The following is a 27,810-nucleotide window of genomic DNA, read 5'->3' as shown; positions in this document are numbered from 1 at the left end:
GGCGGGGTCCTGGCGGCGCGCGGTTTGGGGGTTTTTTATAACCCTGGCAGGCGGCTCAGGAAGTGCCGTCCCCGCGCCCCCTCCCCCGGCCACGCCGCCGCGCTCGCTCCCTCCCTTCCTGCGCGCGGGCCGGCGAGACCGCGGCGGGACAGCAGGCGGAGGCCCGGGCGGGCGGCCGGCCGCGGGTAACGGAGCGGGCGGGGCGCGGCGGGCCGGGGGGCTGCGGGCGACCCTGTGCGTCCGCGTCGCAGCCCGGGGGTGGCCCTGGGCCTCGGGACGGGGGACGTCGGGCCGTGGGGGCCGCCGCGGTGTGTGATGTCCCTGAGCGTGTGCGACACGCAGCGCGCCCCTGAGGTCCTGGGAGCTCCTGTCTGGGTTTGTTTGCTCCTTGTGTGCGTGTGTGTGTGTGGATGTGAATATCCACGTATGTATAAATGCCGTGTGTCCGCACCTGTGTGCCTACGTGAAAATCTGAATGTCTGGCTGTGTTTGAACTTGTGTGTGATGTGTGATGTGGGTGTTGTGTGTCTGCGGAAGTGTGAGTGTAAGCCAATGTGTGCACGGAGTTCAGTGTCTCCTGGGTAAGTGTCCCGATGAGTGTGTATTTGCACACATCTGCCGGCGTGTCTCCCTGTGTGTGTCAGGGTGTAAGGAGTGTGTAAACGCCTGTGGGTACATACATCTGGTGGGTCTCAAGGTTAGCAGGACTGTGTGAGTGTGTTCCTGGTCTGTTCTGAGTGTGTACGTGTCTGTGCACGTAGGCCCGGGTGTGTGTCTGTCTGTGGGGTGTGTGTGTGAATGAGTGTGTATGCACGTAGATCTGGGGAGTGTGTGGTTGTGTCTCGGGTGTTGGGATGTGTGCGTGTGTACTGAGTAGGGGGTGTCTTGTGGGTCTGGGGTGTCTGGTTGTTGGTCCCCCTGCTGCACAGGTATGATCACCCTCAAGTCTCTGTATATGTGTGTGTGTGTCATTGCCAGTGTGTGTGTGTGTGTGTGTGTGTGTCTGGGTGTGGGAGGGGCGCCGCCCACTTCCCCTGAGTTGGTGACTGGGGCCTCGGAGGTCTGTCTCTGGTATCTCCAGCCAGGGGCTCAGGGCCTTTAATTAGCGGCTGGCTGCGTACCCACCGGGTGCCTGGGTGCCGGCCTCCTCCCGGGCTGGGCCTTTGTCTGCTCTCCTCTCCAGGCAGGGACTCTTGCCTGGCCTCTGCCCCCAGGCAGCCTCCATCTCGGCCTTGGCCTCCACTGGGAGGCTCTGTGGCCCTGGCCTCCAGCTCGGCTCTGGAGTCTGGGCATAGAGCAGCGGGGGTCCCCCCCAGGATCCCCAGGATGGGATGGAGTCTCCGTAGAGGCGGTTTCCGTCCGGCATTTCCTCCCCCAGCCTCCAGCGAGCTGGCACCCTCCCCCACGCCGGCCACCTCCCTCCTGCCTTCCAGGAGGAGGAGCTGGGGGGAAGGCCAGGCCTGGGTACACACACACACACACACACACACACACACACACACACACACACACACACACACACACACACACACACACACACACACACACACACACACACACACACACACACACACACACACACACACACACACACACACACACACACACACACACACACACACACACACACACACACACACACACACACACTCTGCAGCCGCGCACAGGGTCACATGGCCAGACACCACACACAAAGTCACCCAGTCGCAGACGAGTGATCACCCCCCACATGCAGCCTGGGGGAGACCCCCTGCTGACCTCCTATTGCCCCCACCCCTAAAGGATCAGGCTCAGGAATCCTCTACCTGTCCCCAGGCCTCCTCTTTTCCCTGCTCCAGAGCAGCCAATCTGTTCATGCCCCCCACAGGCTGTCCCCCTATTGCAGATGCTGGCCTCCCCCTGGTAGACACCTCATACCTGTACCCTCCTCGAGGTTCCTCCCAACCCACACCCCACCCCACCCATCACCAGTGCTGGGTCCTCTACCCTCTCCACCACACCCCCTTGAGCTGGAGGCACCGGAGGCCGGTGAGGTTGTTGGGGAGAGGGGCCCAGCTTCAGAGGAACGAGATGAGGACTACCAGGCCAGGCAGTGCTAGGAGGAGGAGAGAGACAGGACTGGGGGGAGGCCAAGGGGCTCCAGCCTCATTTGCAGTGAGAATGCTGCCACCTGGACATGGCGAGGTGGTTCAGGCAGGCAGGGGCTCAGGGGACCCACACACAGGGAGGGCTTGAATCCCAGAGCTAGTCAGGGATGAAGGAGATGGGGGTGGGGTGGGAGAGGGGGACAGAAGTGGGGGAGGAGGGAACTTTGGGGGAACGAGGGCTAGGAACCAAGGGAGAATGAAAGCCAAAAGGAGGTTGACCAGGGCTGGGGAGAAGGTGTCCTCAGTGACCCCTGAACTGCAGCCCCAGCTCCACTCTCCTCACTGCCCCTTCCCACCCTGTCCAGGCTCCCAGAAGAGGTGCTGAGGCCCAGAGGGACCCGCACACAAGGGTTCGACACCGCACAAGGGTTCGACACCGCGCCACCAACTGAAGCCCCCATAAGGTAAACAAGAGGGGGAAAAAGAAACCCCTGGGGTAAACATCAGCCTGTCTGAAAAGAGCAACACAAAGGCTGAGAGTGAGTTCCCCATCACTGGGTTGGGGGGTGCTCCAATCAGAAGAGGGGGAGAGGTCAGCTTCTAAGTCAGCATCTATCTGGCTTCATCCCTCAGGAGCTGAACTGCTCTGTTTGGGGATCAACTCTCAGACTTGGCCAGGCTGCAAAGAAAACAAGACAGTGTGTGATTAAGGGGGAAATTGCACAGAGGAGGAGGGCGGAGACAGGAGGGGGTGGAAGGCTTGGCACGGGCGGTGGCCCCGAGCGGTGTCTGTGGCAGGCTGGCCCAGGGTAGATGCTGGAGAAACAGACCTGCCCCGCAGGCCTGGAGCTTCGAGGAAGACTCGGAAATTAGAGGAAGCGGGACTAAGGGCCAGGCTAGGGTAGGGTGGAGGAGAGGTCACGGGAACAGAGACCAGGATGCAGGGTGGGGTGAGTGGTGCTACCCGTGGCAGAGACTCCCAAGGCAGGACCCCTCACCCAAGGTGGGAGGGGCACCAGGCACTGGCCTTGGGTCATCTCTGGGTTGAAAATGCACGCTGACCAACCTTCACGTGTCCCAGGCCAGTCCCCCTCCCCCCGTGTGGTCCTCCTGCGCTGGCCCTCGGGGTCGTGGGTCCGCACCAAGCTCCTCCCTGCCCCTGGGACCTTTGCCCCTGCGGCTCCTCCAGACCCTCTCCTGTCTCTTCATCCTCCCACTTCACTTCCAAGCCTCTTGGTTATTTCTCATAAAGAACATGCCCTGATCTGAATCATGTGTCTCTTCATTTACTGGTCATCTTGCTCCTGGGAGACTGAGTCCCATGGGTTGAGGGGGTAGTGGGGCAGGGACTATATTCATATTATCCATGGACTGTACCCCACCCGGCTCCGCTGTCCATGAGATTCCCCAGGCAAGAATACTGGAGTGGGCTGCCATGCCCTTCTCCAGGGGATCTTCCCAGCCCAGGATTGAACCTGTGTCTCCTGCATTGAAGGCAGATTTGTTACTGCCTGAGCCACCAGGGAAGCCTATATTATACAGTCACCACCTGATGAATGAATCCTAAGGGTTATCGTGGAGCTGAATGTGCTTGGCCAGTAGCCAGCACATAGTAGGTGCTCGTGGAGTCAAGATCCTCGGCTGTCCTAAGAGGATAAGGGGGATGCTGAGGGCGTCGGGGGGGAAAGGGAGGGAGTTTACTGAGCTAGAGATGCGTTCAGTCTTCAAACCTGGAGTGGGGAGAGGGTTGGCTACAGGTGCCCTTGTCCACCTGGCAAGAGACCTTGGCACTGCTCCAGCCAGCAGTAGGGCCCCGCCCCCCCTGCCGACCCAGCTCCCCACCCTTTCGCCTCCCAGGAGCCCGTGATGCTGCCCAGGCTGTGAACAGGGAAGGCAGCGCTGCGTGGGCTGCCGGCAGCCGGGGCTGGGGAGAGACATGTGGACACGTGGCCTCTATGGCTCCCGCCTGCCAGATCCTCCACTGGGCCCTCGCCCTGGGGCTGGGCCTCGCATTCGAGGTCACACACGCCTTCCGGTCTCAAGGTAGGCCCAACCCAGGGTGGGGGGTGGCGGTAGGAACTGAACGGGGATCGTGGGGGGTGGGGAGGCCCTGGGGTCCGTGAGGCCAGAGTCTTGCGGCCAGTGACCCAGATGCAGGGGCCACTGAAGCCAGCCTCACTCACCCTGCAGCCAAGCAGGCAGGACACAGGGCTCCTTCCCGGGGCCCACCCCAGGCCTCTGACCCTCACCCATAGATGAGTTCCTGTCCAGTCTAGACAGCTATGAGATCGCCTTCCCCACGCGAGTGGATCACAACGGGGCGCTGCTGGCCTTCTCGCCCCCGGCCCCCCGGAGGCAGCGTCGGGGCACGGGACCTCAAGCAGAGTCCCGTCTCTTCTACAAGGTGGCCGCACCCAGCACCCACTTCCTGCTAAACCTGACCCACAGCCCTCGCCTCCTGGCGGGGCACGTGTCCGTGGAGTACTGGACTCGAGGAGGCCTGGCCTGGCAGAGGGCCGCCCGGCCCCACTGCCTCTACGCAGGCCACCTGCAGGGCCAGGCCAGCAGCTCCCACGTGGCCATCAGCACCTGCGGGGGCCTGGTGAGTGGAGGGTTCTGGGAGGTAGGGCGGAACGCCTGCAAGCTTGGGAGTTAAGAAAGCACTTATATAGGTCACAGAAGGAATCACGGTGACAGGGGTTTTTTTTTAATTCCAATTTTTTTTTTCCCCTCTCTTCCTTTCTGTCTTTATTCAGCTGCGCCAGGTCTTAGTTGCAGCACACGGGATCTTCAGTCTTCATCATGCATGCTGGGTCTCTAGTGGCAGCATGCAAATTCTTAGTTGTTCCACGTGGGATCTAGTTTCCTGATCAGGGATCGAACCCGGGTCCCCTGCCTTGGAAATGCAGAGTTTTAGCTACTGGACCACCAGGAAGTCCCCCTCAGTGGGAGTTGTTGAAACATTTTGAGCTAACCAAGAGGATTAGCTATTTTAAGATGCAGCTAAAGCAGTGCTTAGAAGAAAATGTGTAGCCTTAGGTCAGGCTGAAAATGAATGAGCTGAACACCCATCTGAAGAAACTGAAAAGGCAGTAGCAACGTAAACCAAGTAAAATAGAAGGGATGAAATCATAATGACAGAGATAGGGTCCCAGGGGTCCTGGAAACCAGAACCTGACCGAACCTTCTGTCCCATTTTCCCAACCCCCAGCACGGCCTGATTGTGGCAGATGAAGAAGAATACTTAATCGAGCCCCTGCATGGGGGGCCCAAGGGGCGCCGGGGACCGGAAGAGAGTGGCCCCCACGTGGTATATAAGCGTTCCTCTCTGCGTCACCCTCACCTGGACACAGCCTGTGGAGTGAGAGGTACAGCTGTCTGTCTGGGGCTGGGCAGAGGTCCTGCACAATACTGTGCCTCAAGATAGAGGTGCATGCCAGCATCCCTCCACCTGGAAGGTCAGCTGCATCCAGGGAGCAATGCAGATGGTCAGCAGGGCAGTAGGCAGTGGGACAGCCCATCTGTCACTTCCAGAGTCGAATGGCCCAACAGTGAGTGAGAAAGGCAGCCAGATAGCCAGCCAGGTGCGGTAAAACCATCCATCTGTGGGATTATCATCTGATCAGACAGTTAAGCAGCGGGATAGTCGTAGCAGATACTGGAGCAGTTGCACATTGGAAAATGTCAGGAGAACTTAACCACCGTTTGGAAGATCAGATTTACAACCAGATGTGCAGGGGGACAGTTATAACATCAGATATTTAGGGGATGGGAAAGAAAGTAAAGTATTAGTTGCTCAGTCATGTCCAGCTCATTGCAACCCCATGGGCTATAGCCTGCCAAGCTGCTCAGTCCGTGGAATTCCCCAGGCAAGAATACTGGAGTGGGTAGCCTTTCCCATCTCCAGGGGAATCTTCCTGGCCCAGGGATCGAACCCAGGTCTTCTACATTGCAGGCAGATTCTTTACCATCTGTGTTACCAGGGAAGCCCCAAGAATACTGGAGTATGTAGCCGTTCCCTTCTCCAGGGGATCTTCCGGAACCAGAGACTGAACCCAAGTCTCCCACATTGTGGGCAGATTCTTTACTGTCTTGAACCACTGGGGGAGCCAGCTGGACAACAAGGATTCACCAGGATAGTCATAGAGCTAAAAAAAATCATCTCTGTCCAGTGAAAATGCAGAACCACTGGAATGTTTTTAGTTGTATATATGAGTCTCAAAGTAGCATATCGTGGCAGACACACAACCACAGTGGGTTGTACTAGCAGAAAAGTGGTGTCACAGTTGGATGACCAGTGAGACAGCTGGTCAGAAAAGACTGTCAGGCAGGGGAATTATTCTACAGCCAGACAGTTGGGCTGCAGGGTGAGTAAAAAGTTGCCCAGTCAGAAGGCCAGGGAGCCGTACCAGCGCACAGTTCTGGCAGTAGAACCTCTATTTGGGCAGTAGAATTGTCGGGAAGCTGCGTGGTCATGTTGACTGTCGTGGGATGCTGGGGTGGCTGTTCGACCAATGAGTTTGGCAGTGGAGCAGCCTCACCATTGTAGAACCAACAGCAAAAGAATGAGGTGTTTGACAGCCAGATGAACCGTCAGACAGGGCCTTGGACAGCTAGAGCAAGCAGCAGAATGACCAGAAATTGCCCATCCAGATGAGAAACCATGGAAGGGGCGGCCGTGGTGGCTGCGCACCCTGAAACCGCCACCTGCCCGGCCCCTCGGGAATGAAACAGAGCGTGGCCAACCAGGCCTGAAGCGCTCCGTCAGCCGAGAGCGCTACGTGGAGACCTTGGTGGTGGCTGACAAGATGATGGTGGCCTACCACGGGCGCCGGGACGTGGAACAGTACGTGCTGGCCATCATGAACATTGTAAGTGCCTCCCCCTCCCTGGACAAGGACCCCCAAAAATGTGGAGCCCACCTCCAGAGTCAGGAAAAGGGCTGTCACCATCCCCCCATCACTGATCAAATGCCAGTGAAACAGAATGGGAAGGGGACAGGGTGAGTCAGAAAGAAAGCCTGTTAATGACAAGTAGCCTAGCACGGTGGTTGGGAGCATGAACTCAGGATCTAGCCAACCTGGCCTTAAATCTCAACTTTGCCAATCTCGGACTGTGTGCCCTTGGGCAAGCTACTTTGCCCCTCTGCCTTGGTTTACCCACCTGTAGAATGGGTTTAATAATAGTACCAACTTCATAAGGCTACGTGGATGCAGTGAATTGCTAAAGTGCTCACAGATGCACCTAACTCATAGTACTTACCCTATAATTGTTTGTTGTATAAAATTAAACAGGCAGCTTGCAGGTACTTGTTGAGGTTAGCAGTACACTTATGGGCGTGCATCTCTCTGCATGCAAGGCTCACCCGAGCGCCTTCCTGTAAATTCAGACAAGGTGAGCTGGCTGACTCAGACTCAGAGTCAGCGCCCATCTTGGATCTTGATCAAGACTCTGAACCTTTCTGAGCCTCAGTTCCTGCCTCTGTAAAATGGGAGTATAATAGTACCTGTCACAAAACTGTGGTGGGAGGGAAGACAGCTAGACAACTTGGCACGTAGTCAGGGTTTGATGAGTGATGCTGTTGTTCCACTGAAGCAAAAAAGGAAGAGAGAAAGTTTAGCACAGACAGATGACCTATTATGTAGACATAATATCATGCCTAACCCCACTGTTTTCTGCCCAGGCTCTGCCTCCCTTCCTTGGGCTTCCAAGTTTCCTCAAACCTGCCAGGGTTTCTGGGGAGTTTCCACATGGGATGGTGATGGCTCAGGGCTTCAGGTCATTGCACAGAGTGGCCTCCGTCATCCACCTCCCCTCTGACCACTCCTTCCTTCTCTCTGACCACTGTCTCCAGAGCTTCCAGCCTCCACACATCCACTTTCCAGTGGTGATGCTCAAATTGGTGCCTTCAGACAGTATGGAATGAGGCTGGATCTGCACATCTTTCAGGCCGCCTCTGGGCAGAGGCAGCTGTTGGGTGGGCATCGAGGATGGAGGACAAGCAGACAGGCTGAGCTGGGGGCTTGAGTTGGAAAGGCAAACGCTAGCAGGCAGGCTTAGCCAGACTGGGATTCCACTTTGAGCACCCACCAGCTATGCATCCTGACCTCTGAGCATCGGGTGGCTTACCTGTAAAATGGGAATGCTAATACCTGCTCCTGTGAAGACCTGGGCGGCAGGCATAGCCTGAGCCCCAGCACACAGTAGGCGCTTGATCGATACAAGCTGTTGTCCTCGTTTCTCTTTTTGTCTCCTATTCTGGGCCCCTCTTAAGACTCGGTCTCTCTTGTTTCTTGGAGGTCAGGTTGCCAAACTTTTCCAGGACTCGAGTCTGGGAAACATCGTTAATATCCTGGTCACACGCCTCATCCTGCTCACGGAGGACCAGGTGCGGGGGAGGGGGAGGTTCCGCCACCTTCCACCACCACAGAACTCAGCACTGCCTGCGTTGCCCCCTGGGTGGCTGGTACCCGCGTACCTCACTCTGTCCATCCTCAGCCCACCCTGGAGATTACCCACCACGCCGGGAAGTCCCTGGACAGCTTTTGTAAGTGGCAGAAGTCCATCGTGAACCGCAGCGGCCATGGCAATGCCATTCCGGAGAACGGCGTGGCCAACCATGACACGGCGGTGCTCATCACGCGGTGAGGGGCGAGGAAGGCTCCGGGGGGACCTTCTGTGGGGGAGGGGGCCGGGGGAGGAGCGAATGGTCCAGGGGACTGCCCAGGTCCAAGCAGAGGTCACTTCTGCTGCGAGATGAGAGAGACCAGGACTGTCCAGTCGCCCTGTCGGGGAGCCAGGGCAGGGGAGGGGCTGCTGCAAGCCTGAGAATGTGGGGAGGCAGGTGGGGGTCTATTTGGGCACTGACGCAGCCTTCACTCTGTCCTTTGTTCAGTCGGCCACTCATGCCCCCCAGCATCTCCGAGGCGGGCTGGGAGAAGAGCATGAGGTTTCGGTTCAGGGGCAGGACTCAGCCGTGAGAAGGGCCGGGTGTGGGGGATGGCGGCCCTTAGGGAGGCAGCCCAGCCTCCTGACTCCCTCGTCTCCTCCCACAGCTATGACATCTGCATCTACAAGAACAAACCGTGCGGCACCCTAGGTACCCGGGTCCCCTGGGTTTCAGGCGCCTCTGAAGGCAGTGGGCTGGGTGACACTGGCCCGGTGGGGGTGGGGACCTGGCAGAGGGGACAGAGCCGACAGACACAGCCCTGAGCCCCCAGCCCCGCCCCACACCCACGCCCATTCCCCAGGCCTGGCCCCAGTGGGCGGCATGTGCGAGCGAGAGAGAAGCTGTAGCGTTAACGAAGATATCGGCCTGGCCACGGCGTTCACCATCGCCCACGAGATCGGACACACGTGAGGCCGGGCTTACGGGAGGCGGCGGGCAGGAGGAGCGGGGAGTGTCGCCCAACACCTGGCGGAGCTGCTCGCTGCCCCTGTCCCCAGGTTTGGCATGAACCACGACGGCGTGGGCAACAGCTGCGGGGCCCGTGGCCAGGACCCAGCGAAGCTCATGGCGGCTCACATCACCATGAAGACCAACCCGTTCGTGTGGTCTTCCTGTAGCCGTGACTACATCACCAGCTTTCTGGAGTGAGGATCTGCCCGCCCGCCTGCCCGTCCCGCCCAGGGTCTCACACTTATGTTGGGGGGAGAGGGGCTGCCTCTGAGGAGGGTGATATGCTCAGGGATGCTCCCCAGGGGCCCCTGTGCGCTTGGCCTGCAGCCCTCCAGTGTGACAGCTGCGCTCTTCTCTCCACAGCTCGGGCCTGGGGCTCTGCCTGAACAACCGGCCCCCCAGACAGGACTTCGTGTACCCAACTGTGGCCCCTGGCCAGGCCTATGACGCAGATGAGCAGTGCCGCTTCCAGCATGGAGTCAAATCGCGTCAGTGTAAATACGGGGTAGAGAGAGCCTTCCTGCTTTCCTTCCTGGGAGGGGAGGGGGCCTGCCACCACCAGGGTCGGGGAGGGATGGGGACAGGGGGTGGGGATGGGAGAGCTGGGAAGGGATATGAGCCTCAGTGGCGGGCTCGGGGACAGAGATGGGTGGGAGGGTCGTACAAATGCCACACGCAACCTCAGTGCTCAAAGGCAAGAATGGGATCCCCTTGTTTCTCCAGACCCCTGTTTTGGAGGCTGAGCTAGGGAGAACCTGCGGGGTACCCCTTCTGTTGCAGCAGGACCAAATTCCCAAGATCCCTAACGGGGCCATTTTTAACCAAACATCCAGACTTGGTGGAAATAGTTTCCCAGGGGATGAACCATCTTCCCCACTTGGCAAAAAAATGGGACAGAGGCTTCCAGGGACGCCCTGTCTTCGTTCCCTGCATCCCCCGCTGACTGGTTCACAAGATCTCTTGGCCCCAGTCCTTAGCTGGACAAGCTCTGAGCCTCCTGATCACGCCCTTCTCTTTCTTGAGGCTTAGGCTTAGCTCCCGAAGCCCCCTCCACCCAAAGAGAAGCAAGCTGGGGGTGCCCTCCCAGCTCCTCCCAGGAAACTGGTGCCCCACTGGCTTCCCTGTTCAGCCACCAGGGACCCCCGGCTCATCTAGGGCCTGCCCCTCCCCTGCCCACCTTCCCCAATTCCCTGAACATGCTCCCCAGCTTATTACAGCCTCACCCCAAATAGCCCAGCCACAGCCCTTCACATCTTTAAGACTCAAAAAGATCAGTTTGAATGTCCAAGCTGAGACCATATCAACTCAAAACAGGGAGCAGGGAGGTGTTAAAAGGCCTCACTTTATTCTAGTGCAAGACAGGGAAAGAAACCCTCAATCCATTAAATCTTTTTAAAGATTTAGTTTACTTATTTAGTTATTGTTGGCCGTGCCAGATCTTTGTTGCTGCGTGCAAGCTTTCTCTAGTTGCAGGAAGCGGGGGCTACTCTTCATTGCAGCGTGTGAGCTTTTGGTTCCAGTGGCTTCTCTCGTTGCCGAGCACAGGCTCTAGGCGCCTGGGCTTCAGTAGCTGTGGTTCCCAGGCTCTAGAATGGTGGCTCAGTAGTTGTTGCACACAGGCTTAGCTGCCACATGGGATCTTCCCAGACCAGAGATCAAACCAATGTCTCCTGCACTGGCAGGCAGATTCTCAACCACTGTACCACCAGGGAAGCCCCTTTATCCATTTATATTTAACCCACTCTTGCCACCCAAGTCTACCCAACTTGGCTGCCTCTAGTGAATTCCTAAAGAATTCAGAAGCCACTTGAGCCTCTGCTATGTCCCAGGTGTCCTAACTGTGGCAGACACAGCGGTGACAGCGGTGGCAGACACTTACTGAATGCCCACTACAGATCCAGCATGCCATACCTATCATCTCAGTTAAACTCCTGACAGTCCTAACAGCCACACATTGCAGGGGGAGGGACTGAGGAATAGGAGGAATGCCTTACCCAAAGTCACAGTTAGAGAACATAGCGGAGCTGGTATTTGAGTCAAGCTTTTTTTCTGAATCCAAATTTTATAATGAGGTAGGGAGGTGGAGGAAGTGCCAAATTATCAAGCATGGACCATTGCTGGTTGTATGTTGAACAGACTTTTCCTTTTATTTTTCCAAGGAACATCTTCTGGGCCCTCCTGGCAAAGGGATAAGTAACTGACTACATGTAACTCAGTTAATACGTGTAAAGAGATGGGCCTGAGGCATGGTCCAGAGGTAGTTGTGGCCTTTATTACTCCGTAACAAGGTGTTTGTGCAAGCCCTTTCATATTGAGTCTGTCGTCCCATGCCTCTCAGCCATATGTAGGCAAGGCCCATCTTACAGGCAAGGCCCAGAGGAGGGGAATGTGTTGCAAATCAGTGGGGGAGTTAAAGTCTCCCAGAGTTAAATGAGACCCAGGACTCATTTCTTACCATGGCACCTCCTTGTAGAAAAGAGGATGAACAGAGCTAGACTAGGCAATTCTCTTAAGAGGTGTCAGAAGTGGGATCTGTCATATCCTAACAAATGGCCAGGAGAATATAACCCAAGTGAAGCCAGAAAACCAGGCTGAGGTGTTTTTGGTTTGCTTTTTTTAGTAATTTTATTTAGTTATGTATTTTTTGGCTGTGCTGGGTCTTCATTGCTGTGCGGGCTTTTCTGTAGTTGCAGCGAGCAGGAGCTATTCTTTGTTGCAGTGCTGAGGATTCTCAATGAGGGAGCTTCTCTTGTTGTAGAGCACAGGCTCTAGGGTGAATGGGCTTCAGTGATTGCTGCACACAGGCTCAGAAGTTGCGGCTCCCGGGAACAATAGTTGGGGCGCACTGGCTTAGTCGTCCCGAGGCATGTTGGATCTTCCCAGACTAGGGATCGAACCCATGACTTCTGCATTGGCAGGCAGATTCTTTACCACTGAGCCACCAGAGAAGCCCCAGGCTGAGTCTTTAGATGAGAAGCATCCTCTGAGGGAGCAAGTTTGAGGACCACCTTGTAAGCTTCTCATAGGTGTGCAGTTGTCTCTCAGAGGCTGACACAGGAAACGTCCCTTCCTACAGCCATTGATGGGTCCAATCCCAAATCTTCAAAGCTTGGGAGGATCAGGTTCAAAGAGAAGATTACATGTGACTGTAAAATGAGGCAAGAAGGATTTCCATTTCTCAGAGGCAAGACTCTGGGAAATGAACAGGATGTAGGCTAGAAGGTCAGATTTGGCCACACCTGAACCCAGTAAGGCTTGTCCAGGGATATTAATTAACCTGGACCTAAAGGGTCAGAATGGCTCCCTGGGACTGATCCAGCTTCCTGCCATGGACAGGACCTGCTGCCAGAGTCTTTGTGTTGTGTGTTTAGTCGCTCAGTCGTGTCCAACTCTTTGTGACCCTTTGGACTGTAGCCCACCAGGCTCCTCTGTCCATGGGATGTTTCAGGCAAGAGTACCAGAGTGTGTTGCCGGGGTCTGGGCTAGCCCTAGTAAGACTCAGGAAGAAGATGGGCTGATTTTTCACTGGGAGAACTAGAGCAGCTTTCCACACAGACCCAGCCTGGCCCTATCCCCTCTCAACCCTTCATAGATTAACACTTTGTGGAGCTTCCCCAGTTTAGGTTGGGGAAACAATAAGAACCATCTGCTGGGGGAATAAAAAGTTAGAGGCAGGGCCCTTGACCTGAGCCATCATCAAGCCTGGATTTTTCAGAACCACAGCTCTCAAGGTGGGCTGCTTTGGCCACTCTAAAAAGAAATCCAGCATCCTTCCTCCTTATTCCTCAGCTGGTCCCAAGTTTCCTTCTAGAAACTATTGAGAAGATCCCCTGGGGAAAGAAATGGCAACCTACTCCAGTATTCTTGTCCAGAAATCCCATGGATAGAAGGGCCTGCGTGCTAAGTCACTTCAGTTGTGTCCAGCTATTTGTGAACCCGTGGACTGCAGCCTGCCAGGCTCCTCTGCCTGTGGGATTCTCCAGGCAAGAATACTGGAGTGGATTTCCATGCCCTCCTCCAGGGGATCTTCCCAACCCAGGGGTCGAACCTGTGTCTCTCACATCTAACCTGCATTGGCAGGCAGGGTTTTTACCGCTGGTGCCATCTGGAAAGCCCAGTCCATGGGCTTGGGCTACAATCCATGGGGTTGCAAGGGTGGGACAGGACTTAGCTTCTAAAGAAGGTGCTGAACTACAGAGGGATTAGATCGGAGACCCAGCGATCGATTAAAGTTCTGGGATAGAATCCAGATTGCCTCCTTAGTAGCTATGTGACCTCTAGCAAGTGACCCTACCTCTCTGATCCTTGGTTTTCCCACAGTAAAATGGGGAATATAGTGCCTAAGGGAGTTTGAGGGTCTCCTAGGTGTTTGATAGGACTTCCCTTGTAGCTCAGCTGGTAAATAATCTGCCTGCAATGAGGGAGACCTGGGTTTGATCCCTGGGTTGAGAAGATCCTCTGGAGAAGGGAAAGGCTACCCACTCCAATATTCTGGCCTGGAGAATTCCATGGACTGTATGTATAGTCCATAGGGTCGTGAAGAGTCAGACCCGACTGAGCGACTTTCACTTTCACCAGGTGTTTGATAAGTGCTGCTTATAGCCCGAGAAGAGGTCCCTTCCTATACCCTGCCAGTGGTTGCAAAAAGAAACCCAGGAAAGGAAGGCTGGAGCCCCACTGAGTGGGTCTCCTGGGTTCTCCCAAGGAAGGTGGGAGGGAGGGTCCGAGCCTGAGCGGGCACCTTGGCCCGCAGGAGGTCTGCAGCGAGTTGTGGTGTCTAAGCAAGAGCAACCGGTGCATCACCAACAGCATCCCGGCCGCCGAGGGCACGTTGTGCCAAACACACACCATCGACAAGGGGGTGAGCCTCGACCGGCCTGGGCCACCGCCGGGGCCCTCCATCGGCTTTGGTCACGCCCACTGCCTGCAGGTCCCGCCCCCTGTCCGAGGCCACACCCCTCCCAGGCTACGCCCTGCATGCTTGGCTCAATACTAGCTCCGCCCACTGCTGGGGACTGTGCTTAGGCCACGCCCCAATATTACCCTGTACTATCCCGGTCTACGGACCCCACCTCCATCCTTCCCCTTTCGCCTCACCCCCGGAAGGCTTAGAGCTCCGGCTGTGGGGCTGGGGAGGGGGTGGGAATGATCGCCAAGGCCTCGAGACTGCAGAATCCGACTCACCCCCTCATCATCCCACCGGCAGTGGTGCTACAAGCGGGTCTGCGTCCCCTTCGGGTCGCGGCCGGAGGGCGTGGACGGCGCCTGGGGCCCGTGGACCCCGTGGGGTGACTGCAGCCGGACGTGCGGCGGCGGCGTGTCCTCCTCCAGCCGACACTGCGACAGCCCCAGGTCAGCCTTCAGGCCCTTCTGCCAGGAGAGGCTGCCGGCCCCTGCCCCCTATTCCCCCTGCCCCATTTCTCTCCTGTCCGCCCCCCCGCTTCCAGGCCGACCATCGGGGGCAAGTACTGCCTGGGCGAGAGACGGAGGCACCGCTCCTGCAACACCGAGGCGAGTTCCCCCAGGACCTCAAGCCGGGTCCCTCTGACACGAGGAAAGAAAGGCATAAGTCAGTTTCCAATGAGCTCTGACCGGGTGGCCACCATCTCTTTTGGAACCTGCAGCGGCCACCCACTCCTTTCCCGGCCTTCCTCACACCCGTCCTGGGTCCCAGCTCCTTCCAGCTCACATATTTGCAGTAGATGCATCTCCCACGTGGAAATAACTGCTTGGCCCTGACAACCCTCTCCAGCCGCAACGGGCCCCTTCCTTTACTGCCCAATTCTGCTCCCCACCAAAGCCCCACCCATGCCCCAAAGTTGACCCTGTGCTCCTTGCCAATTCAGTGGCCAAGTTTTCATTGCATTCCTTTCTGACCAGGGTCCACTATCTCTTGTCCAAAACTCTCAGCCACAAGTCCCACACACTCATGAAGAGTGTGCTTGACTCCTTTCTAGGCCCGCTCTCTCAAGAAAGACTCCATGGTCTGAAACCAGAAACCCAGGTGTCATTCTTAGCTTGCCCACAAACTCGAATGAGTCACCTACCCCCATTGCTGAGGCACCTGTCCCTTGGGCCTCCTCCCTGGCTTCCCTGCCTCCAGTCTCAGAGCATGAGTTCTCCAGCCCTGGGGCCTCTGCCCTAACTACATCCCCCCACATTCTGTACCTGGCCTCCTGACTTCTTCCTTCTGGTGCCCCCCAGGACTGTCCCCCAGGCTCCCAGGACTTCAGGGAAATGCAGTGCTCTGAATTTGACAGCGTCCCCTTTCGTGGAAAATTCTACACATGGAAGACGTACCGGGGAGGTGAGCAGGGGACCGAGAAGGTCGTGAGGTGGAGGGGGCAGCTGCAGGTGGAGGCAGGATCGTGGGTTTTGTTTTGAGCAGCCCGTCTCCCAAGGAACCAGAGTGCCCATGAGTGCCTGAACTAAACAGTGGGGACCCCCACTTCCTCTGTGCAGCCTGCCTATCCTCGTTGGGTCTGGGGTCTGGCCTTTGGTCTAATGGGGCTGTGCCCCCCAGGGGGCGTGAAGGCCTGCTCTCTCACATGCCTAGCAGAAGGCTTCAACTTCTACACGGAGAGGGCAGCAGCTGTGGTGGACGGGACTCCCTGCCGCCCGGACACAGTGGACATTTGTGTCAGCGGCGAGTGCAAGGTGGAGGGGACTCCCAGACAGAGGGCAGGGGAGGCGGGTGGCTGGAGGTGGGAGGCGGCTCCCTGACTCCCCCTCCCCCACCACTGCCCTCCCCAGCACGTAGGTTGTGACCGTGTCCTGGGCTCCGACCTACGAGAGGACAAGTGCCGAGTGTGCGGGGGTGACGGGAGTGCCTGCGAGACTATCGAGGGGGTCTTCAGCCCAGCCTTACTTGGGACTGGTGAGAGACCCCAGCTTCCCTCCCACACTCCCCCATTTGGCAGCTGGGGGCACAGCTCACCCCCAAAGATTCAGAAGTAGTGCCCCAGGTCACAGTCAGGAACTGGCTTGGGCTCTGGTGCCTAAACCTTCGCACTGAAAGCATCCCAGGGGTAGGTACCTAAATCTCTCCCATGCCCCATGGGAGGGTCTCATGCCATCCCGAGGAGCCAAGAGCATGACTCTCCAGGGGGCCTGAGGGGCTGTCTGTGCTAGACCACAAAGCTTACTAGAGGCAAGGGTAGCTGCAGGGTGTGGTGAACTCGAGGGCTTCCCAGCCTTGGGCTGAAGGAAGGAGACCCCAGGGAGTGTTTCGGGGGCGGTGAGAGTGGGAAAGTGTTAAGGGCCCAAACAGGCACTGAAGGCCAAGTGTGGCTTCCAGGGGACAATGTAGGGGTCCAGGCAGGAAAACTAGTATGCATGGGGGATGCAAGTGGGCAAGGATAGAGGGTCCACAGGGGCCCAAGATCATCCAGGTGGTAAGTGATGGAGCCCACTGCAACCTGACTCTGACTGCTAAAACCATCAAGTCACCGTATGTGGCTCAGGAACCCCATGGTACCCTCTTCCCTCTGCCCAAAGCTCAGTCCTGCTGCTTGTCTTAGGGTGGGGGTGGGTTGGACCATTTTAGTGGTTTGAGAGGTAGGAAAGCTGGAGTTCAAATCCCAGCTGAACCACTTTCTAGCTATAAAACCTGGGCAAGCTGTTTCATCTCTTTGAGCCTCAGTTTTGTCATCTGTAAAGTGGGTATGATGACATGTCTACTTCACAGAGCCAGAGACACAGTGGGCCTCTCTGTCAGCGCTTAGCACAGTAATGGTTAACTGCTGTCATCAGGGACCAGGAGTGGGGGGTGGGGTGGGCAGGCAGGTACAGGGACAGACCAAGCCGGTGACACCTGAACTCCCCTGTCCAGGGTATGAGGAAGTCGTCTGGATCCCCAAAGGCTCCGTCCACATTTTCATCCAGGACTTGAACCTTTCCCTCAGTCACCTGGGTGAGCCAGAGGTGGGGGAATGAGGACTGGGGGTTAGCGGGGGTATCAGTGTGGCTGGAGTTCTGACCTCTCTGCTATTCCCCCAGCCCTGAAGGGAGACCAGGAGTCCCTGCTGCTGGAGGGGCTGCCTGGGACCCCCCAGCCCCACCGCCTGCCCCTGGCCGGAACCACCTTTCAGCTCCGACAAGGGCCAGATCAGTCCCAGAGCCTAGAAGCCCTGGGACCCATTAATGCATCTCTCATCGTCATGGTAACGGCAGGGCTGGGAGCATGGTGCAGGAGGACATTAGCATCCTTTTGGGACAAACTTGGCTTCTATTTGATTCTCCCCCGCCCCCCCATCCCCCACCGCTGCGACCCCAGGTACTGACCCAAACTGAACTGCCTGCCCTCCGCTACCGCTTCAATGCACCCATTGCCCGTGATGCACTGCCTCCCTATTCCTGGCACTACGCACCCTGGACCAAGTGCTCAGCCCAGTGTGCAGGCGGTGAGACCCAGGAGTGGGATGGGACGGGGCAGGTTCTGGTCACCAGGCTGACCTTCTGGGCCAGGCAGGGCTGAGCGGGCCTGTCACCCGCCCCCAGGCAGCCAGGTGCAGGCTGTAGAGTGCCGAAATCAGCTGGACAGCTCCGCCGTGGCCCCCCACCACTGCAGCGCCCACAGCAAGCTGCCCAAGAGGCAGCGTGCCTGCAACACGGAGCCCTGCCCACCTGAGTGAGTGCCGGCGGGGTTGCAGGGCCGGGGCGACAAGCTCCTGGGATCAGAGGAGCCAAGGCTCCCTAAGATGCAGACAGCGGTGTCCCAGAGTCAGACTCAGAGCAGTGGTGCTCCCTGATGTGCTCCCTGCCCCCAGTGCGGGTCCAGAGTAAAGATGTTCTGAGTTTGGTGTGTGGGGTGGCGGGCGCAGCAGGCATTCGGGTGCCAGTTTCCATAGGATGCCGGTGGCCAGGAGGACCTACCAGTGCCCGGAGGTCAGGGTGCTGCCCTGCCTACTGTCTCAAACCGCCCCTCCCCCCACAGCTGGGTGGTAGGGAACTGGTCGCGCTGCAGCCGCAGTTGTGATGCAGGCGTGCGTAGCCGCTCCGTCGTGTGCCAGCGCCGCGTGTCGGCGGCCGAGGAGAAGGCGCTGGACGACAGCGCTTGCCCGCAGCCGCGCCCCCCAGTACTGGAAGCCTGCCACGGCCCTGCCTGCCCGCCGGAATGGGCCGCCCTCGACTGGTCGGAGGTCAGCCGCCACTTCCCGCCCGCAGCCCACCCTCTACTCCCTAGGCAGACACGGAAGGGCCGGGGTGGCCCCACGTCGGGCGCCGCCCCACCAGGCGCCTCCCCACCCGCTGGCCCTAGTGGGCCCCCGTGATTGGTCCAAAGTTGGCTATACCGTCCTCCGTTCCCACTGAATCAGCATCCTTGTTAAAGTGGGGAGCAGGGCGCCCACTGAGCATGAAACGCCCTCTCCCAACTGCAGTGCACCCCCAGCTGCGGGCCGGGCCTCCGCCACCGCGTGGTCCTCTGTAAGAGCGCAGATCACCGCGCCACGCTGCCCCCCGCGCATTGCCAGCCCGCGGCCAAGCCACCAGCCACCATGCGCTGCAACCTGCGCCGCTGCCCTCCGGCCCGCTGGGTGGCGGGCGAGTGGGGCGAGGTAGGCGCGTGCACCCTGCCGAGCGGGGACCCAGGGCAGGGGCGGCAGGGTGGGCGGCAGTGCCGCGCTTACGCTCATCGGCGACTCCCCACAGTGCTCTGCGCAGTGCGGCTTCGGGCAGCAGCAGCGCCCCGTGCGCTGTTCCAGCCACACCGGGCAGCCCTCGCGCGAGTGCGCCGAGGCCCTGCGGCCACCCGCCACACAGCAGTGCGAGGCCAAGTGTGACAGCGCGCCCCCGGGGGACGGCTTGGAAGGTTTGTGGGGCTGGGGGGCCTAGGGGCACTGGGAGGGCCCTGTCCAGAGGGTGCCATAGACAGGAGAGCTGAGGGTCCTGACCGTTGTCCCTAGAGTGCCTCCAAACACTGACATCCCTTTCTCTGTCACCTCCAGACCATCTTTCATCATCTCCTGCCTGCCAACATGTATTGGGTACCACTGTGTGCCGGGCGTTGTAGGAACCTGATTTTTCTGGGGGCCCAAACTCAGGTTATTCCTTCAACCACCTCCTTGAGTCTGATCCTCCCTGTTCATCTCCACCTATGACATTTGCAGTTGTTCACTCACTGAGGTGTGTCTGACTCTTTGCGACCCCATGGAAAAATTGCCCTCCACTCTTCCCCAGTGTGAGCTTCTCTTGTGGTTCAGACTAGCAGAGAATCCGCCTGCAATGCAGCAGACCCAGGTTCGATCCCTGGGTGGAGAAGATACCCTGGAGAAGGCAATGGCAACCTACTCCAGTATTCTTGCCTAGAAAACTCCATGGACAGAGGAGCCTGGCAGGCTACAGTCCAACAGGGTCACAAAGAGTTGGATAAGACAGCGACTAACCCTTTCACTTCCCCAGTAGCATATTGAATACCTTCTGATCTGGGGGCGGGAGGGGCTCTCTTTTTGCCTTTTCAAATTGTTCATGGGGTTCTCACAGCAAGAATACTGGAGTGGGTTGCCATTTCCTCCTCTAACGGACCACATTTTGTCAGAACTCTTCAGTATGACCTGTCTTGGGTGGCTCTGCACAGCATAGCTCATAACTTCATGGTTATGCAAACCCCTTCACCATGACAAGGCTGTGATCCATGAAAGGGATCTGCTACATTATCCGCCTGATGTTTTCTTTCAATCAGTTTCTCAGCCTCAGGCACTATTGATGTTTGGGGCCAGATGGTTCCTTGCCTTGGGGGCTGCCCTGTGCATTGTCAATGGTTTAGCATCCCTGACCCTGCTAGATGCCAATGGTACCCCTCCTCCCATTGGTGAAAACCGAAAAATGCTTCCAGACATCTCCAGATATCCCCTGGGAGGCAAAACCGCCTCCCTTGGAAACCACTGCTCTAAATATACCCATCTCTTTCTACCTAAGTAAATGTATATTTCATAGAGAGCTATAGGTTACTTACTCCAGGCACTGGGACCAAACTGCCTGGATTCATCTTCTATCTCTGTGTCTTGGTTTTCTTATCTGTCAAGAGGCAGAGGAGTGGTGGTATGTGTTAATATATTCACTGGAGGTAATACCACCTTAAGCTGCTGCTGCTGCTAAGTCGCCTCAGTCGTGTCCGACTCTGTGCGACCCCATAGACGGCAGCCCACCAGCCTCCTCCATCCCTGTGATTCTTCAGGCAAGAACACTGGAGTGGGTTGCCATTTCCTTCCCCAATGCATAAAAGTTAAAAGTGAAGTCGCTCAGTCGTGTCTGACTCCTCGCGACCCCATGGACTGCAGCCTGCCAGGCTCCTCGGTCCATGGGATTTTCCAGGCAAGAGTACTGGAGTGGGTCGCCAGTGCCTTCTCCGTACCACCTTAAGGAGAGAGACTAAATCCACGTGAAGCCCTTTATTAGCCCAGGCTCTGTCATACATCAGTGACTGCTAAGTGGGAACCCTGGTCCATTGTCAGGAACAGACTGTCAGCTACCCTTGAACACAGAATACACATATATACCCTGAGAGGAAGGACCACACTGGAGTTCAAGGTCCCCAGTGTGTGACAAAGGGAAACGAACAAGGGTTATATACGCCAAACGGGTAATTGGAAAAGGAACACTTTTCTCGTGATTTTAACACGGTGTCCAAGCCCCAGACCTTCACCCTCTTTCAAAATTCTATAAAGAGCCTAGTGACACGGTTACTGTTAGAAGCCCCACTTTGAGAGCTGAGAAGCCAAGGCACAGAGAAGCTAGGAAACGGTGTGCAGCCATTGGTCGCCCTACGGGGGAGGGGGGCGGTGCTGAGACCAGATTCCCCTCCCCTTCCTCTTCTCCCGCCCCTTTCAGAGTGCAAGGATGTGAACAAGGTCGCCTACTGCCCCCTGGTGCTGAAATTTCAGTTCTGCAGCAGAGCCTACTTCCGCCAGATGTGCTGCAAAACCTGCCAGGGCCGCTAGAGGGCGCTCGGCCTTCGGAGCGAGCCCTGGATGTGCGCGGGCTGGGGGTGGGGGGAACCAGGCCTGCCGCTGACCAGCCTGAAGGAGCCCGAGGGGGCAGGAACTGGGAGTGAATGGTGAGATGGAGCTGGAAGTTATTTATTGGGAACTCCTGCAGGGCTCCTGACTAGGGGCGGGGGGTCGGGGGGCGGTAAGGGAATGGAGAGGGGCTGGCCACGCCCACGGCCCCTCCTCTGCGCACCTCCCAGTTCACAGAGAGACCCCCACCTCCAGGGTGAGCTTGAGTTGGGAACAGTTGCTCTCCCTAGAACTCTTGCCACCCACCTTTAGGGAGCTCCCCCTACACAACACCCGCCTTTGATCGGAATACGTACTGTGAAGAGTGGGGGTGGGGAGGGGGTCAGCCGGTGCCCTGCCCCCCGCAGCACTGCCCTGCCCCTCCACTCTGAGCTGGGGTGGGGGGGCGGAAATCTATGTCCGCTATGGGGGAGGGGATTAGCACCACCTCCCTGACACCCTGCCCGCGACCAGACCAGCTAGCGGGGGGGAGGCAGAGCTGGGAAGACCCACCCCATTCTCTGCCTTGCCTGCCCCAGGGGGACCCTGTCATCCAGGCTACCCCCATGATGGTGCTACAGGCCCTGCCCTGGGGCCCACACACCCCCTCACCAGGAAGCCCTCCATCAATAAAGTTCTGTCTTGTGTAGATTTCCGTGCCTGGCTGTGTGTGTGTGTGTGTGTGCGCGCGCGCCCTGGGGGTGGGGGGGTCCCATTCATCTATCCCCCCACCCTGGAAGCGGCCACACCCCCTCACAGGTCGGCCCCAACAGCCCAAAGGGGACTTGTACCAACACAGACTAGAGCCCAGTAACTTTAGGTCAAAAATACAGTTGCTTCTTGTACTTCTTCGGTGGCCCAGTGGTTGAGCATCCGCCTGCCAGTGCAGCAGGCACAGGTTAGATGCCTGGTCCGGGAAGATTCCACATGTCCGTGGGCCAACTAACCCCGTGCACCACAATTCCTGAGCCCGGGCTAGAGTCTGCGTGCTGCAACCACAGAAGCGGACCAGCCCCATACTCTGCAAGAGAAGCTACCGCAATGATAAGCCCACACACAGTAGAGAAGAGTAGCCCCCACTCGCCGCAACTAGAGGAAGCAGGGTGCACCAAGGAAGACCCAACAGAACCTAAAATAATCTTTTTTTTTTAATACAGCTTCTCACAGAGACTCCCAAAGCAACGCAATCTGGCACCCGTTACCCCAGCCATCACACTCCCTGTCACTCTGCTATCTCCAGCAGCCCTGGACTCCTGAAATTTCCTGAGTCCCCACCAATCTTTCCATCTTAGGGCCTTGCTAGAGCTGTTTTCCTCTGCCAGGTGTACCCTCCCCTTCCTCCTTCACCTGGTTAACTCCAGCTCACTTCGCAGTCTCAGCAAAAACAGTCGCCTCCTCCCAGAAGCTTCCTCTGACGCCCTCAACAAGGTAGGGGGCGAGGGTGTCGTCCTGACTTCACTTCTAGTGCCCTGGAGGCATTGCTGAGGTTTGCAGGCACCAAGCCCGTCGGTTGAGAAACAGGCTGCTTCCCAGATGTGGCCACTAGGAGGCGCCGCGGCACTCCAGTCTCCGCGCAGGATGCGGTGTGTCGCCTGGAGCGCGGGGATACCCGGGTGTGCACGCCGTCCTGCCAGGCTCTCCCAGGGTAGGTTTCTGTCTCCGCCACTTCCCCACTGTGTGGCAGACGACAGCCTCTCGGAAATGCCATTTCCTCAAATGTCAGAAGGAAAGCAGCACATGGCCTACTGGTCTCCCAAACATCAAGAGATGGGCCAGCATTTGATGGATGTCATGTGCTTCCCTGGTGGCTCAGACGGTCAAGAACCTGACGGCAATGCTGGAGGCCCGGGTTCGATCCCTGCGTTGGGAAGATCCCCTGGAGGCGGGCATGGCAACCCACTCCAGTATTCTTGCCTGGGAAATCCCATGGACAGAGAAGCCTGGCAGGCTACAGTCCATGGGGTCACAAAGAGTCAGACACGACCGAGCAAATAATACTTATGTGCGCGCCAGGCGCCCCCGGCAGGATCCCCAGCCCCACCGCCACCGTTTTAGGATGAGAAAATGAAGAGAGCCGGGGCGGCGGGGCGGGCGGGGGGAGCAGTCATTAATTCTAGACGTAACATCCAAAGTCTGGGACCTTCCAAATGCCCCTGGCTCTCGGGACCCTCCACTTCCCCTGCTCTCTCCCTGGCAGAAACGCACCTGATTTCCAAGTTCTCTCCTGGGAGAAGGACCAGCGGAAGCAGCTTCGGAAGTGAGTTTGCCCCGGGATGCCCAGAGCAGATACACATCTCAAGTAGGTCTGGAAGACTCCTGAGCAGCCCAGGACAGAGCAATCAGTCCGCAGCCAGCTGATCCTTGTCCCGCCTGCTGCAGCCGCGTCCCGGGGGAGACGGGGCGGGGGGCCGCGAGGGAGTTGGAGACGCGGTTTCCTGGGGTCTGGCAGCTGCTGCCTTCCATCCTTAACCTCTCCCCTCGGGCTCTGGGCCCCAGACCAGCAGCTCCCTCGGGCCCGTCTGGGCGCTCTCCCCGCCCCCAGGCTCAGCTTCCCTCCCCGGTAGCAGCGGGCCCCTCCCGCCAAAGGAAGTGAGAAGGGGGGCTGTTGTAAGAGGAACTAGGGCCGGGAGTCTGCCGGAGGAGCAGGAGCAGGGCCATGCCCGAGCCGCCCCCAGGAGCTTCCTGAGCCTGCACCCCTCCCACGACCCCTCCAGGCACCTCCCCAGGGACCCAGACACCAGCCCCCACCATGGTAAGTCATTCAGGGTGGGCCCTGAAGTGCAGCAGTCGGGGTCACCAGTCAGATGGAAGTGCCTAGAGGCCACCACCAGAAGGTGGGACCATGGGAATGGGCACAGCAGACCCTTTGGGATTCTGCAGTACAGCTCAGGTGTTCGAAGCATCCTACACCGGGCACCAAGCTCCCATTGGATGGTGGACAAGATGCCAGAGTGGGGATGGGGCACCAAGGATGGAGCAGTAACTGGAGGACAGAAAGTGGTTTTGAAGGCTCACACAGTGCCTGCAGGTGCAGGGACAAACCCCTTTCCTGGGGCGTGAGGAACCCAGTTCCTAGTCGAGTTTGGTGCCTCATCTCCCTGTGTGGCCTTGGGCCAGTCACTTCCCCCTCTGCGGGCCTCAGTTCCCACGCATGTCATATTTGGAAGTCTCTCAGGATGTGGAAGGTGTTTGGGCGATCCTCTCCATTGGGACCTTCAGAGGGTCTTGGGATTCAGCCTCTCTGAGTCCACCACAATTGGGAGAGAAAGCTGGGTCAAAAGGGTGGTGGGTTACCATGATGGTGGCATGCTGGCATCCCAATGTGGGTGACAGGGTGGTTTGGCAGTAGTCATCACAGAAGCGGGAGTAGGTGAGATGAAACCTGTCTACCCCACCACAGGTTCCTTCTGCTGGAGGGTGGCAGGGAAAAAACACTGCACCCAGAAGCATCACCACCTGGTGAGACTGAGGTCTGGTGATGACCGTGGTGATAAGGTTGTAGAGATGGTCATGGTCCTCGGTCTAGATCCAGGAGCATCATGTCACATGCATGAGGAGGAGACTTGGCTGGCTATAAATGTCACACCTCCGTCCCCCGCAGCCCAAGTTCCATGGCTCTGCAAGCCACTTCAGCTTTCATTTTTTGTCAACCTGTCCATGAGGGCATGTGGCTGGGGACAGTCACAGAGCTAAGAGTGACAACTGCAGGGTTCCTGGCAGTTGCCGCAATGTGGAGGCAGGGATTGCGAGATCACCCTATTTCAGAAAGCCAGTGATAAATGGGGCATCACGGGCCACGGACCCCTCTGGTTAATCTGCAAGCAAACCATCAGCTAGAGCTCTGGGCTTGAGACGGAAGCCCTTCCAAGACGGAACCAGGCCAGGAAGACTCCTTGATCAAAGAAACACAGGAAATAATTTGCTATTTGAGAGAAAAGCAACCCCTCCCAAGGAAACCATGTGAAATGCTGAGTCAATGATTTGCTTGGCCAGCTGGGTCTGGGAAGGGAGAAACTCACTCAAGAGGATCATGAATTTTAAAAAAAAAAAATGAGTGGGATTTATCCATGAGATTAATACCTCTGTCTAGAGGTGCTGACATCTTCCTGGAGGAGTGCTGGATGCCAGAAAGCGTGTTGAAAGATTCAGTGAAATGATGTTCATCAGGTGCTGCACAGAGCACATAATGTGCTCCATACACTCATGGTGGGAGTTAGCCATGGTGATGGATGGATGTGGCTTCACTCTTGGTTCCTGTAGGACTGGGTTGTTGATGTCATTGTTCATGACGGCGGTCGTTGCTGTCCATTGTCCCATGTTGGTGGTGTGGTGGTGGCTGTGATGGCTGCTTTCAGTGCCAGCTAGTGTTGAATATTGATGGCTGGTGGCTGCTTGTTTTCCCCTGGAGGGTTGATCTCTAGAATAATGGCAGTTGGCCAACGTTTGAAGTTGGGTGGTGACGGTGATGTTCGTTTGCTGTTGGTCATTCACTGATGATTTGGGTGACTGTCTTGGGACTGGTGGTGATGCAATGTTGGTTTGGAAAGGGGTGTGATTGAATGCTGAATTTCCTAGGTGGCTCAGAGGTAAAGAATCTGTCTGCCAACACAGAACACTGCGTTTGATCCCTGGGTCGGGGAGATCCCCTGGAGAAGGAAATAGCAACCCACTCCAGTATTCTTGCCTGGAAAATCCCGTTTACAGAGGAGCCTGGCGGGCTATAGTCGACAGAGTCGCAGAAGAGTCTGTGACCACTAGTGACAATTTAGTGACTAGACAACAACTGCTGCTTCAGCGGTGGTAGGTTACATGTGGTTGTTGACAGCTACTTTTGTGATTGTGGTTGTCGATGGTGACTGGTTGTTATAGGTTGTTGATGCCAGTGGTAATGAGTGCTGATGGTGGTGAGTGATGGTAAGGAAGTAGGTGGAGGAATCTTTCGTTCTTCTGTTTGATATTAGCTGGCATTAAGGTTATCAGCAGTTTCAGTTCGACTTCAGCTCAGGGGCAGGTAAAGGCAGCAATTGGTTGTCCTCAGCTGATAATGGTGGTGACGTGAGGATAATGGTGGTTGTTTTGAAAGTACAGATATGAAGCTGGGAGACCAGTAATGTGGCTGCTTGATCCAGGGGCAGCAGTCACGGGGATGGACAGAAAAGGCTGGAGGCCAAGAGAGGGTGAAGGAAAAGGATTCTAGAAGGACAAGGATCCCCGGATGTTGGAGAATGGCCTCTGGTTAGGGCCGAAGAAGCCTGAGACACCCCTCCCAAGGGAGGGGGAGACCTGAGAGCCATTGGGGGTGAGAATGTTGTTTGCATGGGGTAGAGATACAGGGTGTGGCCCCAGAGCCCCATAGAGCAGGACCCAGGCTCCAAGGGCACATCAGGGGGCCAGGGTGGGGCCAGGGGCTGAGGGCGGCTCCAGCAGCCACTGCTGCAGCAGCTTCACCTCACCACCGGCTGGCAACCACAGCACGCAGGACCCCGGCAAGGAAGGAAGTGGCTGTTTCGTTGTTCTCGCCAGTGTGCGGCTCTGCTCATCACCACCCAGGAGCAGGGAGGCCAGAGCAGTTGGAGCAGATTGCAAAAGCCCGCCCCTCCAGACCTTCCTCCTGGCCCTGTGTCCCGAGCCTGCGGGACTGGCCAGCTTAAGGCTGCTGCTGCTGCTGCTGCTGCCGCTGGCGATGGGGAGAGAGGCTAGTGTTTCCTCTTGACAAGCTTCGCCTCGTTGAATCTGCACGGCTGCCCACGAGGCCCACAGTCCTCAATATTCCCATTTGCTCAATGAGAAAACAGAGGCAGGGAGGTTCGGCTAGCGGCCGGACAACCCAAGATAGTAGAGGATTTCAACCAGTGATCCCCAAGGTCACACTGTGAACAGCCACCTTGATCAACAACCTCTTCCTCCTCCTTCCAACTGAGAGGCCACCTGGGGGTGTGGGCTGACTCCTATAGTCTAGTTTTTAATTCAAGCAACTAGAATGCTGGTGTGCCACACACACCCAAGGCCTTCTGGCCCATCGCTCCCACTGCCACCACTTACAACAATCTGAAACATTCATGTTTCAAGGTCTATCTCCTACAGGAAGCCTGCTCTGATTGCCTCAGCCTCCCACAGGAAGCCCTCTCTGATTGCTTCAGTTCTTCTTTGTGCAGTCTGATTGGGATCACAGTCTCCCCTGGACAACTCGCTTCTGAGCTACTCAGGAGCAGAGTCTAGGCCTGGTCCCCACAGACCTCCATGCACAGTAAGAGTTCAGAAAGTGTTTTCACTACAGGGCTCCAATGCCCCAGCCCTTGGTTCTCCCTTCTTTGGCACCAGGGAAGCT

General features: G+C 57.2%; 2 protein-coding genes and 1 long non-coding RNA gene across 10 annotated transcripts in view; 2 read left to right on the top strand and 1 right to left on the bottom strand.

Moving 5' to 3' along the window:
- Positions 1 to 99: 99 nt before the first annotated feature.
- ADAMTS10 (ADAM metallopeptidase with thrombospondin type 1 motif 10) lies at positions 100 to 22,131 on the top strand. Of its 6 annotated transcripts, none has more exons than XM_069591285.1 (26): positions 100 to 185; positions 2,453 to 2,551; positions 3,945 to 4,130; positions 4,343 to 4,689; positions 5,299 to 5,455; positions 6,741 to 6,958; positions 8,392 to 8,475; positions 8,586 to 8,731; positions 9,143 to 9,186; positions 9,338 to 9,443; positions 9,534 to 9,680; positions 9,850 to 9,991; positions 14,240 to 14,347; positions 14,693 to 14,838; positions 14,934 to 14,997; positions 15,691 to 15,793; positions 16,010 to 16,143; positions 16,240 to 16,363; positions 17,318 to 17,398; positions 17,485 to 17,648; positions 17,762 to 17,888; positions 17,986 to 18,115; positions 18,422 to 18,626; positions 18,867 to 19,043; positions 19,138 to 19,297; positions 21,316 to 22,131. In XM_069591285.1, the coding sequence occupies exons 3-26, from the start codon at positions 4,043 to 4,045 to the stop codon at positions 21,423 to 21,425; spliced, it is 3,312 nt and encodes a 1,103-aa protein (XP_069447386.1). In that variant the 5' UTR covers positions 100 to 185; positions 2,453 to 2,551; positions 3,945 to 4,042; the 3' UTR covers positions 21,426 to 22,131. The 6 variants fall into 6 exon arrangements, with proteins under 6 accessions (XP_069447386.1, XP_069447387.1, XP_069447384.1 ...); XM_069591286.1 differs by having other exon boundaries at positions 110 to 185; positions 16,046 to 16,143; XM_069591283.1 differs by having other exon boundaries at positions 110 to 185; positions 14,240 to 14,416; positions 16,046 to 16,143.
- Positions 4,773 to 24,016, bottom strand: LOC138440985 (uncharacterized). Of its 3 annotated transcripts, none has more exons than XR_011257185.1 (7): positions 23,688 to 24,016; positions 8,217 to 8,418; positions 7,811 to 8,109; positions 7,594 to 7,676; positions 7,350 to 7,464; positions 5,431 to 5,690; positions 4,773 to 4,983 (listed from the first exon to the last, which is right to left on the bottom strand). It is a non-coding gene; the product is annotated as an uncharacterized lncRNA (long non-coding RNA). The 3 variants fall into 3 exon arrangements; XR_011257187.1 differs by having other exon boundaries at positions 7,811 to 8,057; positions 23,688 to 24,003; XR_011257186.1 differs by lacking the exons at positions 5,431 to 5,690; positions 7,811 to 8,109 and having other exon boundaries at positions 23,688 to 24,003.
- The window catches only part of MYO1F (myosin IF), a 37,310-nt gene continuing 33,300 nt past the window's right edge, over positions 23,801 to 27,810 (top strand). Inside the window, exon 1 of the mRNA XM_069591288.1 lies at positions 23,801 to 24,234. Within this exon, the coding sequence (XP_069447389.1) occupies positions 24,232 to 24,234 (3 nt within the window). The 5' untranslated portion in view covers positions 23,801 to 24,231. The remainder of the gene's footprint in view (positions 24,235 to 27,810) is intronic.

Source organism: Ovis canadensis, chromosome 5 (genome assembly GCF_042477335.2).
Source record: "Ovis canadensis isolate MfBH-ARS-UI-01 breed Bighorn chromosome 5, ARS-UI_OviCan_v2, whole genome shotgun sequence".
NCBI classification, from domain to species: Eukaryota; Metazoa; Chordata; class Mammalia; order Artiodactyla; family Bovidae; genus Ovis; species Ovis canadensis.
The sequence above is the reverse complement of the archived record's forward strand: the minus strand, read 5'-3'. Positions and strand labels throughout refer to the sequence as shown.